The 14,661-nt window shown below is 46.5% G+C and overlaps 1 protein-coding gene across 3 annotated transcripts in view; it reads left to right on the top strand.

The window, feature by feature from the left end:
- The window catches only part of DNAJC4 (DnaJ heat shock protein family (Hsp40) member C4), a 40,287-nt gene that overhangs the window by 848 nt on the left and 24,778 nt on the right, over positions 1 to 14,661 (top strand). For 2 of the 3 annotated variants that reach the window (XM_028710190.2, XM_028710189.2), the window contains exons 2-3: positions 10,654 to 10,795; positions 13,693 to 13,792. In XM_028710190.2, coding sequence (XP_028566023.2) covers positions 10,654 to 10,795; positions 13,693 to 13,792 — 242 coding nt within the window. Of the gene's footprint in view, positions 1 to 10,653; positions 10,796 to 13,295; positions 13,373 to 13,692; positions 13,793 to 14,661 lie in introns of all 3 variants that reach the window. The other variant, XM_028710191.2, reaches the window with a different exon arrangement.

Here is a 14,661-nt window from a genome sequence, read left to right as displayed (position 1 = left end):
TGGTTCGAATCCCCGTGACGGGGTGAGCTCCCGTTGCTCAGTCCCTGCTCCTGCCAACCTAGCAGTTCGAAAGCACGTCAAAGTGCAAGTAGATAAATAGATACTGCTCCAGCGGGAAGGTAAACAGCATTTCCGTGTGCTGCTCTGGTTCGCCAGAAGCGGCTTAGTCATGCTGGCCACATGACCCGGAAGCTGTACGCCGGCTCTCTTGGCCAATAAAGCGAGATGAGCGTCGCAACCACAGAGTCGGCCACGACTGGACCTAATGGTCAGGGGTCCCTTTACCTTTACCATGACATAGTGGGCACAATCCATGCTAAGTTAGATGAACATCAGTTGGATTTATGTTTTTAGTAACTTGTCTCAATAGTTTCAGTGCTGTGGGGGATAAATGCAGCTAACTTTGACTGCAGTCTTAACCTCTCTTACTTGGGAGTAAGTCCCATTAAATTAACTAGGACTTCTGAGCAGACATAGGAACATAAGCTTTGGTCCATCTAACTCAGTGTTGTCTGCACACCAACTGGCAGAAGCTCTCCTAGGTTTCAGGCAGGGAGACTCCCCCAGGAGATGCCGGGGTTTTGAACCTGGGACCTTCTGCATGCAAAGCAGATGCTCTTATCACCAAGCTACAGCCCTTTCCCAAACACAGTGGTTAGGATTATGCTGTTACAATGCTTCTGTATAAGGCACTATCTTGCAGACAAATAGCTGAGCACTTCCCCACCACCCTGCTGCGTTCTTGATTAATTCTAAACCACTTAGAAGTCATTTTGTCATATAAGCAGGATATACATTAATAAATGAATAGTTTGGCCCACCAGGCTTCACACAATGCATGGTTTAAGTCTTCTTTTCATAGCTATACCACTGTTTCTGGTGTACACCAGTGATACAATTTTCCCACGTTGTGTGTTCATAGAATTGTAGAGTTGGAAGGGACTCCAAGGGGCTCCCCGCAATTCAGGCCCCACCCCTCAATTGCTACCACTCCCACCCCTGCCCTCCACTCTGTTTTTGCATTCCTGGAATGATATTTCTGTACCTCTGTGTGAAAAGGTCACAGGAAGTGTGCAAGATTTCCAAGGGTGCTTCCAGACCGTTGCTGTTTTGGGGTGGGATTCACTCACATTGTGGTTGCACAGTTAACGTCTTGCACAGTAAGCCTGATTACTTTCAAAACCCAGACTTCCTGAAAACAGGAAAGTGGAGTCGAAATCCATTGGAAAGTGTGGGATTGCTTGCTTGCTTGGTGCAGCGTCTTCCCCTGAAGACTTCCCCTGAAACAAATTGGGACCAATGCTCAATAAAGAAGTCGTCCAGAAGTTCCCCAAAGATTACCAGCCCTTAGTTACCACGTTCTGCAGCAGAGGCTTGGGCTTTTTTTTGTGGTGTGTGTGTATGTGTGTGTGAATATGTGAATATATTTTATCATGGATCTTAAAACAGTGCCCATGTGGTGGCCACCAATTCAGACGCTGATCAGACTCAGACTTGCTTAGCTTCAGGCAATGGTCTGATGTGCCTTACATGCCCATCACTGCTTAGAAATTTTCTCAAGTGGTAAATAAATACCTGAAAGAAATAATAGATTTGGTTGTTTTGGGGGATTTAAAAAAAATATTTTATTTTATTTTACAAAAGTTTCTGTCTTTGTTTGAAAGGAATGGCTTGGCTATGTAGGAGTGAATGTGAGCATTAGCTGAAGGGAAAAGATGATATCCAAAACTCTCCTCCACCCTCTCTATACCACAGATTAGCAGATACCTTTCAACTTTATAGCAATCCTTGTGGGATGAGGAAGCGAAAAAAGGCGTGTAAGAAGTCAGAGAGTTAAACCTGTTTTAGTGACCTAATTGCTGTTTGTTTTGCTGCTGTGCTTAAGGAATGCCAGGAGTTCATCTCGCCTTGCTCCCCACCCCCAGCTCCATTTGGGAGTATAGTTCCCCCACCGCCCCATTGCCTGATGAAGGCTAAATTTGGGCTTAAAACAGCATGGAAATGGATGTTCGGTCAAGTGGAGTTTGTCAAGGACTTTGACATGTGAGACAGACCATGAAGTAAAACCAAAGACATTCTTGAAGTTTTATGGCTTTTTAAAATTGTGTTTGAAGATAATCCTTATTTTACTTACTAAGTTCATTGAGTTACGTCTGTGTAAAACAATTCATATTGATAAGCATCTGCAGGCACAGTTCTGTGGCCACCCCATTTAACCTTTCTTCCAGTTGCACAAATCATACTATGTAAAACATTCTGGCTATTCTCCTTTAATTTAAAATACCACAGTCCACCAGGATTCCAGTTGTCCCCACTGAAAAAGTAGGTACTCTTGTGTGACTTGTTAACCACAGCTCTCTTATAGGTTACTTAAGACAGTGTGAGGTAAGGGTCCTTTTGGGGCACTAAAGCCATTGGGTCAGCCTTCCCTAACCTGTGGCCCTCTCGATGTTGCAGGACTGCAGTCCCCATCATCCCTGACCACTGGCCATGCTGGCTGGAGCTGGACTGAGAATTCTTCTTGAGAAGTTGGAATGTCCATAGATAGTCCGTAACACCAGAGCTGCTCAGCCAGTAAAGGTTGGAGGTAGAGCTTGTCTTCTGAGGGCCAGTGGCTGTTATGTGGCATCAGGACATCAGAAGTCCATCTAGCATAGTGGTGGGGTACCTGTGGCCCTCCAGATACGGCTGGGCCTCAACTTCATTCATCCTTAACTACTGGCCATGCTGATGGAGTTCAGCAACAGAGATCCCCAGATTGGGAAAGGTTGCATTGTGTCAGAACAGCATCAGTGCCGTGAAGGCAGCAGGAGACAGTATGAGATTGGCCAAGCCAGGTCTAAATATTAGGAGCTTGGCCTTTTGACCTTGCTCATTCAACAGAGCAGACCATCGTTTAGGGAACAGCCATAGCTCAGTAGTCAAGCCATGTATAGGTAGGCCCAGGAAAGACTGTTCTCTCAGACTCTGGAGAGCTGCTTCCATCCTATCAGTGGATTGAGGGACCTGTGAGGCCCTCCAAATGTTTTTCGGACTCCAACTCCAGCCAGTGTCGCCAATGGCCAGGGATAGTGGAAGCTCCTTGGGTGGCCATCTGTCATGTATGCTTTAGCGGTTGGACTTGATGACCCTTGGGATCCCTTCACAGTTCTGTGATTCTGTGAACATCTGGGGGGTCCCAGGTTTCTCATTCTTGGTGTAGACAATATTGAGGCAGATGGACTGACTTCCTGTGTTTGTGCACAATTGCCAGGCCAGCGATAGCCTCTCAAGGTTTAAATTCAGCTGGTAAAATTCTTGTGGCTTAGCTGTTAGCTCAAACTTGTCTGCCAGGTTGCAGTGTGCTCCCCTGGGTTAACCCAAGACCCCCTTCCCCTTGAATAGGCTACATTGGACTGGAGCAACACTCTGTGCCTTCGGTATTTCCTGTGGGGGTTTAAGCGCAGCATGCAACCGACAGCTTCAAGGTTGTTTTGTGTGCAACCGTAATACCCCGCAGGGGGCTCCAAGCCTGCGCATTTTAAGCAGCTGTCAGATGCTTCAAAATATTCCTTTCCTTCACCCCTGCACCCTGTGCCTTTATTTCTGTTTTCTTTTAAGCAATTGTTGCTTGAACTTCTTCGGTCCTAAATTCCTCCAGTCTGCACTTCATCTTGAAGTTCTCCCTGGGGTGCAACTAACCTGGCCTAGTTTAATAGGTAGTGCTTGCTGGTAAGCGACCAGATTACTGTGAAAACAAATGGCCTGTGGGTCCTGGCTGCTTTGTTTACTTGTAAAAAAGAAGAAGTTAATTTAAAAAAAGAGGGGGACAGAAATGATACTAGCAATAAAGCTGGATTGGCTCCCATTTGCTCCACTGGCTGAAAGGAGCAGTGAGGTTTTAAAAGTGAGTTGCAGCCTAAGCCTCGGTGTGCATGAGCTGTTCTAATTAGCATTTGCTTTGATTAGTATGGTGAAAGTTGCTGCAGGGACTGGGAGTCGCAGACACTGTGCCGTTACAGTTGAAATTTCTCCTCGGGGACGTAATGAGCAAGTTCTTTCCAAACCTTTTTGCTTTTTCTAATATGCAAACTTCAGAGTGTGTTCATGTTGCTGCTTGTTCTGCATCCGGTTCACCCCTATTGCTAGCTTTTCAACCCTAATCTGCACAACATTAGCCACCATCCATGCTGATCCTGTAGTTTCTTGACAAATACTGCTGTTTGATGCATTGTTTTCTCAAACCAGCTTCAATCCGACTAGAAAAACAAGTCAGCAGTGATGTGAACATCACACACGCACACCTTAGCACTTCATGAATGGAGGTGCAAAGTGAGCTTTGCAAATTGTGGCTTACGTCAGCCACAGTTGTGACCTCAGTGTTGTGGTTTGCAGAACTATGGTTTGCCCAAACCATTGTTTACCTTGCTTGAACAAAATAGCAAACTGTGGTTTGCCACAAATCGTCAAAAGAGGAGATATTATAGCCATTTTCAAATACCTTAAGGGCTGTCACATGGAAGATGGAGCAAGCTTGTTTTCCCCTGCTCCAGAGGGAAGGACTCGAACCAATAGCTTCAAGTTACAAGAAAGGAGATTCTGACTAAAGATCAGGAAGAGCTTTCTGACAGTAAGAGTTGTTTGACAGTCTCCCTCGGTAGGTTGTGGACTCTCCTTCCTCGGAGGTTTTTAAGCAGAGGTTGGATGGCTGTCTGTCATTGATGCTTTAGTTGAGATTCCTGCATTGCAGGGAATTGGACCAGATGACCTTTGGAATCCCTTCCAACTCTACAATTCTGTGCTTCCATGAAACAGTATTGAAAGAGGGGTTGGGTATAACCATTACTACGAGTGCAAATCATCATGAGGGCACAATAAAAAGGATGCCTGGGAGGGGACCTAAGAGAGCAGGGACTTAATCCTTAGTCTCCTTGCTCCATTGCCTTTCTACCTGCTTTGAGACAGAAGCCCTGGTTGCTCTGACAAATGGGTCAGGTTTCACTGTCCCTGATCTAAATCTGATTGGGCTGTGCCCTCTGCTTGAAGGACACGGGGTTTCATCCAAAGGGACTAAATTGAGCTCTCCTGGGTCTACCAGACCATACAGTCATGTTAATGGAAGGCCAGCTGGCTCATATCATTCCCTGATGGGAAAAGATAGCTGTTCCTCGATCAGTATTCCATTTTATGAACATGTACTGCTAGAAGAAAGTGCTATTCAGTTATGTTTTGGAATAAGGTTCTGTATGTGAGTAACCTGCTGGTAAACTGTCCCAGCCCTTTCTGGAGAAGCCAGGGATTGAACCTGGCACCTTCTGCATTCAAAGCAGATGCTCTCCCACTGATCCACAGCCCGTCCCTAAGTGTTAGCTGCTGGTGCCTACAAAGCACCTACAACTGCCCTTTTGGGATGCTTGGCTTGGCCTCTTTCTATCTGATTGTTTGTTTGTTTTGTCCTGATTAATGGTGTAGAATTTATTTCCATGTGCTCCACACTGTAATGAGCCAGATGGTGTTTCTGCAAACTCTGAAACAAGGAGAAATAAACACTTAATACTGCTGAGTTGGCAGAAAGGAAGAGATGGTGGTGGAAACTCTCTCTCTCTCTCTCTCTCTCTCTCTCTCTCTCTCTCTCTCTGTGTGTGTGTGTAGAAGTACCTGGCCTACCTCTGAAATGGAAATAAATACAGTGGTACCTCAGTTTTCGAATGTAATCTGTTCCAGAAGACCGTTCGAGTTCCAAAACATTTGAAAACAGCGGCGCAAAAGGCGGTCTGCAAATTTAATAGAGAAAATTGAAAAAAATAACATATACACTCAGCGGAAGTCGTTGGACTTCCAAGCCGTGTTCGAAAACGGAAGCATTTACTTTTGGGTTTTTGGAGTTTGAAAACCGAAACGTTCGACTTCCGAGACATTACCACTGTAAACAGAGGAAGAATTGCAATGTGCTGGGTCCACTGAATTGATTTGAAATGAGTTTAGCCTTATGTGGTGGGGGCCCAGCTGACGGGTCTCTGACTCGGGCCAGCAAAACAGTTTGCTAAAAATACACTGCTAGTCACCCAGGCAGTCAGTCGGTGCCCTTTCTCTCGGGGCAGTTTGCTCAGTCAAGGAGATGCAAGGAACCACAAGACTGTAGAGCTGGAAGGGACCCCCAAGGGACTTTTGATCCAGCCCTCTGCGATACAGGAATCACAGTTAAAGAATCCCTGACAGGTGGTCACCCAACCTCTGTTTAAAAACCTCCCGTGAGGGAGAATCCACTGCCTTCCAAGGTGTTTGTTTAAAAAGTGTTCTCTTTTACCTTTGCATGTATCCCTCCCACAACTCCCCTTTCCCTCCCCTCTTCTTCCTGCATTGAGAAACCAAGGGATGGCAAAGTTAGAGGGGGTGACAATATTTGGGGGGAAATACGATTCCTGCAAGCAGACGTTTTCTCTAAAATTGTCTTCTCTTGAATTCCAGGCGTCCCAGCATCTCTGGTGGGTGTGGGAAGGGGCAGAGCTCAGGGGCGGAGTGTCTGCTTTGCATGTAGGGTGTCCCATGCAATTCCCCGCATCTGCAGGTGGGGCTAGTAGAGACCCCTTGCCCGAAACCCTGGAGAGCTGCCGCCAGTCAGCGAAGACAATACTGGGCTAGATGGACCAATGGTGTGTGACGCTCAGTTCAAGGCAGCTTCCTATGTCTGTCGTGTTATATTTTTAACTTCGCAAGACTGTTATCCCGTGAGCGGTGGGGAGAGGTTGCAGAGAGAGGATTTGAGCCAGTGTAAGGCGCTTTGGGAAGCCAAACAGGTGGCAAATCCGTCTTTTTTCTGTAAAAAACGGCAGAAAAATGACAGCGTACAAACCTGCTCCCCCCTTTTAACAGGTCTGCCTCCCACTGAGACGGTTTTCCTCTGCTTGGTTAATGTTTGCTTCAGCACTTCAGCTGTCAGGGTGGGGGCTGGCGGCTGGCCAGGCATTAATTTTGTGGGGGGCTTTCTGATTTCCTCATCCCCATCAGCTCAGGAGCAAGCTAGCCGTCAGTGGGGCCTGGACCTGGAGGAGACAGCGAGAAATCATAATGATTATTTTGTTGTTGCTGAGAAAGGGCAAAGGGAGGCACGTTGATGGTTTTGCGGCGATGGGACGTGACAGAGAAAGGGGGGGTCGCAGGGTGGTTGCTATAGCAACAACTCAGCCGAGTGACAGGGATGCAGATGGAGAACTGCATCTTTATAATTTTTGGCTCCTGATTAAAGGAGTGCCTGACTGAAGCCAGGGAGGGACCGGTGTCCCCTGGCCTCTTCAAGGTCAGCGGGAGATAACAGCCATGGGGCCCCTCCAGATTGGTGGGGTTGTGTGTGTGTGTGTGTGTGTGTGTGTGTGTGTTTGTCTATTCTGGAACGTGCCACTGACACAATAATAGTGCATTGGTGCTGGATTTATACTGGACTGTCCACACGTAATTCCATTCTATTAGCTGCTCTCCAATGCTTTCCCAATGTTTACCGCAGTATTGCTGTCCAGAGGGGGGCACTCTTGCGCCACAGAGCAACGAAAGGGGGACAAACCAGCCAGCCAAACACAAGAGCATTTGCGGCACAAAAAGTTGCAGGATTTTAGCAGGAAGTTACAAGGCACGCGCTGTTTGGAAACATAGCGGTCCGTCCACCACAAAACCTTTTCCAGGCACAAACAATTATGGAATGGGGATTGTGTAGAATTGTCCCAGTAACAATCACAAGCCCCACGGTGGGCAAAAGATTCCTGCATTGCAGGAGGTTGGACTAGATTACGCTTGTGGTCCCTTCCAAATCTACAGTTTGATGATTCTATGATTAAATACAGAATAAAAAGGACGTCTGGAGGGGGACATGTTTTCCAAAGTTTTGCTGTGGATTCTGATAATCGTTTGGCTCTGGATTAAGACTGGGAACACCAGAGGCAGCTGTCAGGCAATGGGCCAAATTTGACATGTTAAAAGGTCAAGGGTTCAGCCAGTATAGCACTTCTGCCTGATGTACTATTTTTCTAGAAGCAAGGAAATAAGGATTCCTCCCACTTCTCTGGGAGAGAATTCAAACATGGAGTCTTGTGCCAGCACTGTGCAGAAATGAACAATCAATAGCATTTTTGGGGTGGGTGAAATCTGGGGGTGATCTAGTCCACTTTCCTACTCAACGGAGGCATCTGATATGTGTGTTTTAGTTAATTTAAAAGCAGCCCTAAACTACTTAATAATTAAAATTCTCTAAGTGGTATACAGTATACGGGACGCGGGTGGCGCTGTGGGTAAAAGCCTCAGCGCCTAGGGCTTGCCGATCAAAAGGTCGGCGGTTTGAATCCCCGCGGTGGGGTGCGCTCCCGTTGTTCGGTCCCAGCGCCTGCCAACCTAGCAGTTCGAAAGCACCTCCGGGTGCAAGTAGATAAATAGGGACCGCTTACTAGCGGGAAGGTAAATGGTGTTTCCGTGTGCGGCTCTGGCTTGCCAGAGCAGCGATGTCACGCTGGCCACGTGACCCGGAAGTGTCTCCGGACAGCGCTGGCCCCCGGCCTCTTGAGTGAGATGGGCGCACAACCCTAGAGTCTGTCAAGACTGGCCCGTACGGGCAGGGGTACCTTTACCTTTACCTTTAAGTCGTATACAAAAAATACAGCATAAAAATAATACTAGTGTGTCCTAAGATGAACTACGATGATGCTATCTCCCAATGCTTCCTATGGCTGTTATGGGGTTGTCTTGTTCTGTTTTTATGGTATAATGCATTGATGTTTTAAATGTATTCTTAAGTACTCGGTGATCTCCAGGTAACAAGTCTTATAAATAACAACAACAATAAAGGTGCACCATAAAAAACAGGAAAACAATGTTTATAAGCATGATCCAATCTTATGGGTCAGAGAAAGTCCAGGCATAAATAGACATCTGAAGCAGCTGACGGATAATGCAATCATAATAATTTACTTACATGTTTTCTTACCTGTGCTTTAGTGTAAGATCCCATACTGGGTTGCAGCAGTTTAAAAAATACAGTATTAAAAATAAAAAAATTCCTTCCAGTAGCACCTTAAAGACCAACTAAGTTAGTTCTTGGTATGAGCTTTCGTGTGCATGCACACTTCTTCAGATACACTGAAACAGAAGTTGCCAGATCCTTCTACTTCTTCTGTTTCAGTGTATCTGAAGAAGTTTGCATGCACACGAAAGCTCATACCAAGAACTAACTTAGTTGGTCCTTAAGGTGCTACTGGAAGGAATTTTTTTTGTTTTGACTATGGCAGACCAACACGGCTACCTATCTGTAACTAGTATTAAAAATAGTTCAAGTCAAATTACAATCCCAAGAATAGGGTAAGTGGGTCCTAACACACACACACACACACACACACACACACACACACACACACACCTGAAGACACATTGCTTTACCCTGGCCTTGGCCTTTGACACCATATGGTGTCAAAGGCCAAGGCCAGGGTTAAACGATGTGTCTTCAGGATATGATAAAAGCTATATAAAGAAAGGTGCAGGACGCACCTCTGTGGGGCGGGAATTCCACAGCTTAGGGGCTGCCACAGAGAAGGCCCTCTCCCCATCCCCACCGAACTTCCAAGGGTGGTGACCTTTCAGATAGTTGGGGCCTAAGGTTTTCAAGGGCTTAAATGCTAATAGGAGCACCTTAGATTGTCATTGGAAATGAATTGGAAGCCAGTGCAGCTGTATGGGAGAAGGAAGGGCTGCCACAACGGAAAGAAGCCAAGCAAAGCACAACCACCTGTGAGTTCCTGGCCAGAGTTCAGCAGATCGTGGAAATATGACCAGAGGCTCCTAGCCTGCTGGTTCTTCCAGTTGGGGTGGGTGAGGTTTAAATCAGTCGTTGACCAGCATCCCCCTGTCGCTGCCTATCCTGACTTTGAAGACCCTCACAAACCCAGCATGGCAAGGTCAAGGGCCTGGGCAATCCTAGCACAACAGCCCTTATGCTGTTTCCAAGTTTTTAAAGAATCCCCCCCGCCATTGGGGTCCCAAGTACAAAGTACACAAGGCATTCACCAGAGAGGTGCCAGTTGGTGACATGGTGCCCTCTAGATGTTTCAGGACTGAATGGGACAGTTTGAGAGGATCAACTTGTTTTCAAACCTGCCATCTCAAGGAAAAATCCTTTCAGGGGACTTTGCCAGTGCTTCCTGATGCACATCTTTTAAATAAAATAATCTTGGCTTGGCAGCAAGGCTCTCGAGGTCACCTTACCTGAGCCACTTTTAAATTTTGGTTTCACTCTCTCAAGTGCAGCACGGGGGATGTTCATTATCCTGGCCTAGCTTACAAGGCCGTTGTACGGATTACAGTGGTACCTCAGATTACATACGCTTCAGGTTACAGACTCCGCTAACCCAGAAATAGTGCTTCAGGTTAAGAACTTTGCTTCAGGATGAGAACAGAAATTGTGCTCCAGCGGCGCGGCAGCAGTGGGAGGCCCCATTAGCTAAAGTGGTGCTTCAGGTTAAGAACAGTTTCAGGTTAAGAACGGACCTCTGGAACGAATTAAGTACTTAACCCGAGGTACCACTGTACTGAGTCAATCTATGCCTGTGAAATGCTTTTAAGACCTTAAAGCACCACACAGACACACCATCCATCAACTGTTCAAATCCCAGAGGCCTTCCCTTTCTCTCTCTTTCCTAGGTCAGCATCTTCCCAGGACCAGGGTGTGGCGCTCTTCGGAAGGTCTGAATATGACCTTAGCCGTTCCCTTTTCCATGTGCCGTTGCTGCTGGCTGTGCCAAAGTGCCAGGCACCGGGTGTTTTCTACCACGTTCTGCAGCCGGTGAGTGCTCTCCTGCTGGCTCATTTGGGATGTATTACAATGCAGGGCCTTGAACAAAGCTCGCGACAAACACTATGAGAGCAGACTTCTGGTGATGCATTGGCAATAGTGTGCCCACCATACACTGAAAGCACGTAACTTCCTCCCACAAAGAATCCTGGCAACTGTAGTTCACTCCCTCCCAGAACTACAATTCCCAGCACCCTTAACAAGATGCAGTTCCCAGGATTCTTTGGCAGGAAACTGTGTGATTTAAATGTGTGGTGTCTATGCAGCCTAAGTCTGAATCTAGTGTCTCTTGGCTTTTGCCAAAGATGTTTCTCTTCCATTTCCCCTTCTGGCTCCATAGAGTCCTCAGTCTCCTCACCTGAAGAAAGGGGAACCAGTCCCAGGGTCATGACAGGATGTTGGGGACATGAACCCAGGACCTCGTGGCCTTAGGCTGGGACTTAAGCCTGGTGTGCTATCCAGGACTTGTGTGTGTTCTCAGTCCTCAGAGCCCCTGTCAGTCACAGAAAAGAGCTTAGGGGTGTTTGCAATACCAGGCAGGCGGAATAAGGCCTCTGGAGTAACTGCGCCTGGGATAAATGCCATAAGGCTGGTAAGAGAGGGGAAGGGCCATAGCTTAATGGTAGAGCACCTGCATTGTATGCAGAAGGCCCCAGGTTCGATCCCTGGCATCTCTCTGTGGGGCTGGAAATGTCCTCTGTCTGAAATCCTGGACAACTACTGCCAGTGAGGACACAGAACTGAGTAGGACAGAGCAATGATACAAGGCAGCTCGTGCCCACCCCAAATATATCTTCTGTACTTCCAGGTCCCTTCTACTGATTTCTGGGGTACTCTGGATTCAGATGAGGGTGCCCACAGGCTCCCCCACGCTGCACACAGGGGATCACCCCATTGCATTTGCCCAGCGTATGAAATCTCCCTTGTTCTTCTTTTGTCTCCAGTGGCAAGGAGCCACGAAGCGTAATAGCCCACCCATTTTGCAGGCCTGCACCTGTTTAATTCTCTCTCTCCTTTCCTTTAACTATTTACTCTGGTTGAATTATCAAGATTTATTCCCAAAACAAAAAAAGGAATCACAGGAAGTGGGAGAATTGCATCCCCTTCCATTGGCAAGCTGCTCCCATTCTGGTCCTTACTGATAACAGAGTATTTTGGTTGGTGGTTTACGGAGGATATTATATACACAGCTGGTGGATGTTATGCATATTCTTTTCAGTCTTGTCCTCTTGAGTTTGTAATGAACCGCCTGTTCTTTTATTTCCTCTCTCTCTGTATGCATGTGTGTGTGTGGAGGGGGGAGACTTATTTCTTGCATATCGTTTACCGAGAACTCTTCACAGTGATTCTTGAATTTTGTGTACCCAGGGGAAGGAGGGAAAGAGCCCTGTATGTCAGCTCCCAATGCCACCCTCAGCCTGTCTGCTTTTCTGAGCATCCTCTAGACTAACGTCCTGTGTTGCTGTTTAGTAAAAACCACAGCTCAGTGGGAGAGTATCTGCTCTGCATGCAGAGGTCTCCCAGGTTCAATCCTCCCATCTCCAGGTAGGAGAAAAACTCCTCTCTGTAACACTGGAGAGCTGTTGCTATTCTGTGTAGACCAGGAACCTCATGCTTGGAAGTCAAACACACCCCTCAAAGCCTCTCTGGCCCCCAAGTCTCTCCCTAGGCCAGGCTTCCTCAACCTCGGCCCTCCAGATGTTTTGAGACTAAAATTCCCATCATCCCTGTCTTGCTAGCTAGAGATCATGGGAGTTGTAGGCCGAAAACATCTGGAGGACTGAGGTTGAGGAAGCCTGCCCTAGGCCAGCGCCACCCCTTTCCGAGCCACACCCAAGCCTGGCAACTTTCTTGAGTGTTCCTTGCCTGGGATGAAATGTGCTCTTGAACTCTGAAAATGCCTTTTGCTTGCTTGGGTGGAGGACAGGAAAGGGAGTGTGAGCATGTGTGGACCAGGAGTTGTCAACCTTTTTGGACCAGATTTCAAATTTTAAGAGAGCGCCACTGACACAACACAATAGCGTCTCTATCTCTGTCTCTCTCTTTCTCTCTCACACACACCGATGATGTTGCTGTCCATCAGCAACAAGGAGCATTCCTAGGTACCAGAAAAAGTATCCAAGGTAGCCACATTCCCTTTCATTTCACAGAATCACTTAAAAGGTACCAGCACATTTAGCCTCATAACTTTCTTTCTTTTATTAAAATATTGTTTTATTTATTTCCAATACATAACAATGACCAAAAAAAAAAAAAAAAAAAAAAAAAAAAGAAAGGAAAGAATACAAAACCAAAATCCCAACTCCCCCCACCCCCCAACTCATCAATCTGGTTAAGTTTGCCAAAATCCATTCTGTGATTTTGGTAGTTGCCATTCTTCAGGATTATCAGCAAAGTGTTTTATAAAAGGATGCCGTATGTCAACAAAATCGTTTGCATCATTCGTATCATTTGATGCATGTAATCTCTTTGTTATTTTTTTCTGATACAGCAATAGATCATACATTCTGTTTCCAATGAGAGATACGCAGGTGCTCCAATCTTCTCCCAACTTTCTTTCTAGGAATGGTAAAGACTTACTTAAAATGGCCACACTAGTGCTTGGTGGTGCATGTCAGAGCCAATGTGGTGTAGCTGTGGGACTAAGACCTGGGAGACTAGGATCCAAGTCCCCACTTGGCCAGTCACTGTCTCTCAGCCTAACCTACCTTGTTGTGAGGATGAAAAGGGGAGGAGGAGAACTATGCATGCCACCTAGAGCTTGGAGGAAAGGAAGTACATGAATGTGATAAATAAACAAATGTCAACATTGAGAGATTTGTGGGTGGGGAGGAGACATGGGCGATGATGTCAGCGTAACCAATTCCTCCTCCTCTTCCTCCTCGTAGGTCACCAGCCAGGAACAGCAGCTACTATGACCTGCTGGGGATCAAGCAGGATGCCACCCTGGAGGAGATCAAGCAGGCCTTCTTCAGCAAGTCAAAGAAGGTGTGTTATATAATGGGTGGGAGGGATATACATTTGCAGGAGGAAACAGCACCCCCTGAAGCCGACTTTTTGAGCATACACATCCTACATATAAAGCACATCTCCTGCCCTCCAAAGAATCCTGGGAACTATAGCTCACCCCCAGAGAGCTACAGTTCCCAGCATCCTTAAAAACCTACAGATCCCAGGGTTCTTTGGGGGAAGCCATGTGCTTTCATTGTATGCTATGTACACAAGGGTGGCTGAACCTCTCCATAAGGATGCTATGAGAGGCTACCCACTAGCCCAAAGATTTTGGCCACCCAGATGTTCTTGGACTCCGGCTCTCGTCACCCTCAGCCAGCATAGACAACAGTCAGTCCGTCAGAAGTGGATGGGAAGATGTGCCAGAAGGTGTGGGCTAACCCTTCCTCAAAACATATGCACAGTAAATAGCCGACATCATTTAACCTTCCCACAAACTTTGTGTGGAAAAAATAGGATGAAAGAGGCTGTTGGGAAGTGACCACTGTGGATTATGTTGGATGGGAGAAGGGCATCCAACTGTAACTTGTGTGTGCTGTAACTTGGGATGGATTGATCTGTCACTTTCAGTTTATCATTTCCTCCATCTTAAATTCTGTCCCCCACATTTCCACATCAGTTTGCATAAAAATGCATCAGCATGTATGTATTTTTATATGTACTTTTGCCTAATCCATACATTTTTGCAAACCAATTTCCTTTAACATAATGCATTCTTTACATGCTATTTTTACTAATGTTTGTATTTAATGCACACACTGTGCAATTTTTTTTGTATGCATTACTTGGCCGAAGAGCTGCATTGCAAAATTCAAAGAAGCACACATTTCGGAGGAGGGCTGTGT

This window comes from Podarcis muralis, chromosome 16 (assembly GCF_964188315.1).
Source record: "Podarcis muralis chromosome 16, rPodMur119.hap1.1, whole genome shotgun sequence".
NCBI classification, from domain to species: Eukaryota; Metazoa; Chordata; class Lepidosauria; order Squamata; family Lacertidae; genus Podarcis; species Podarcis muralis.
Note: the sequence above shows the minus strand (reverse complement) of the source record. Positions and strands in the feature narration are given on the sequence as shown.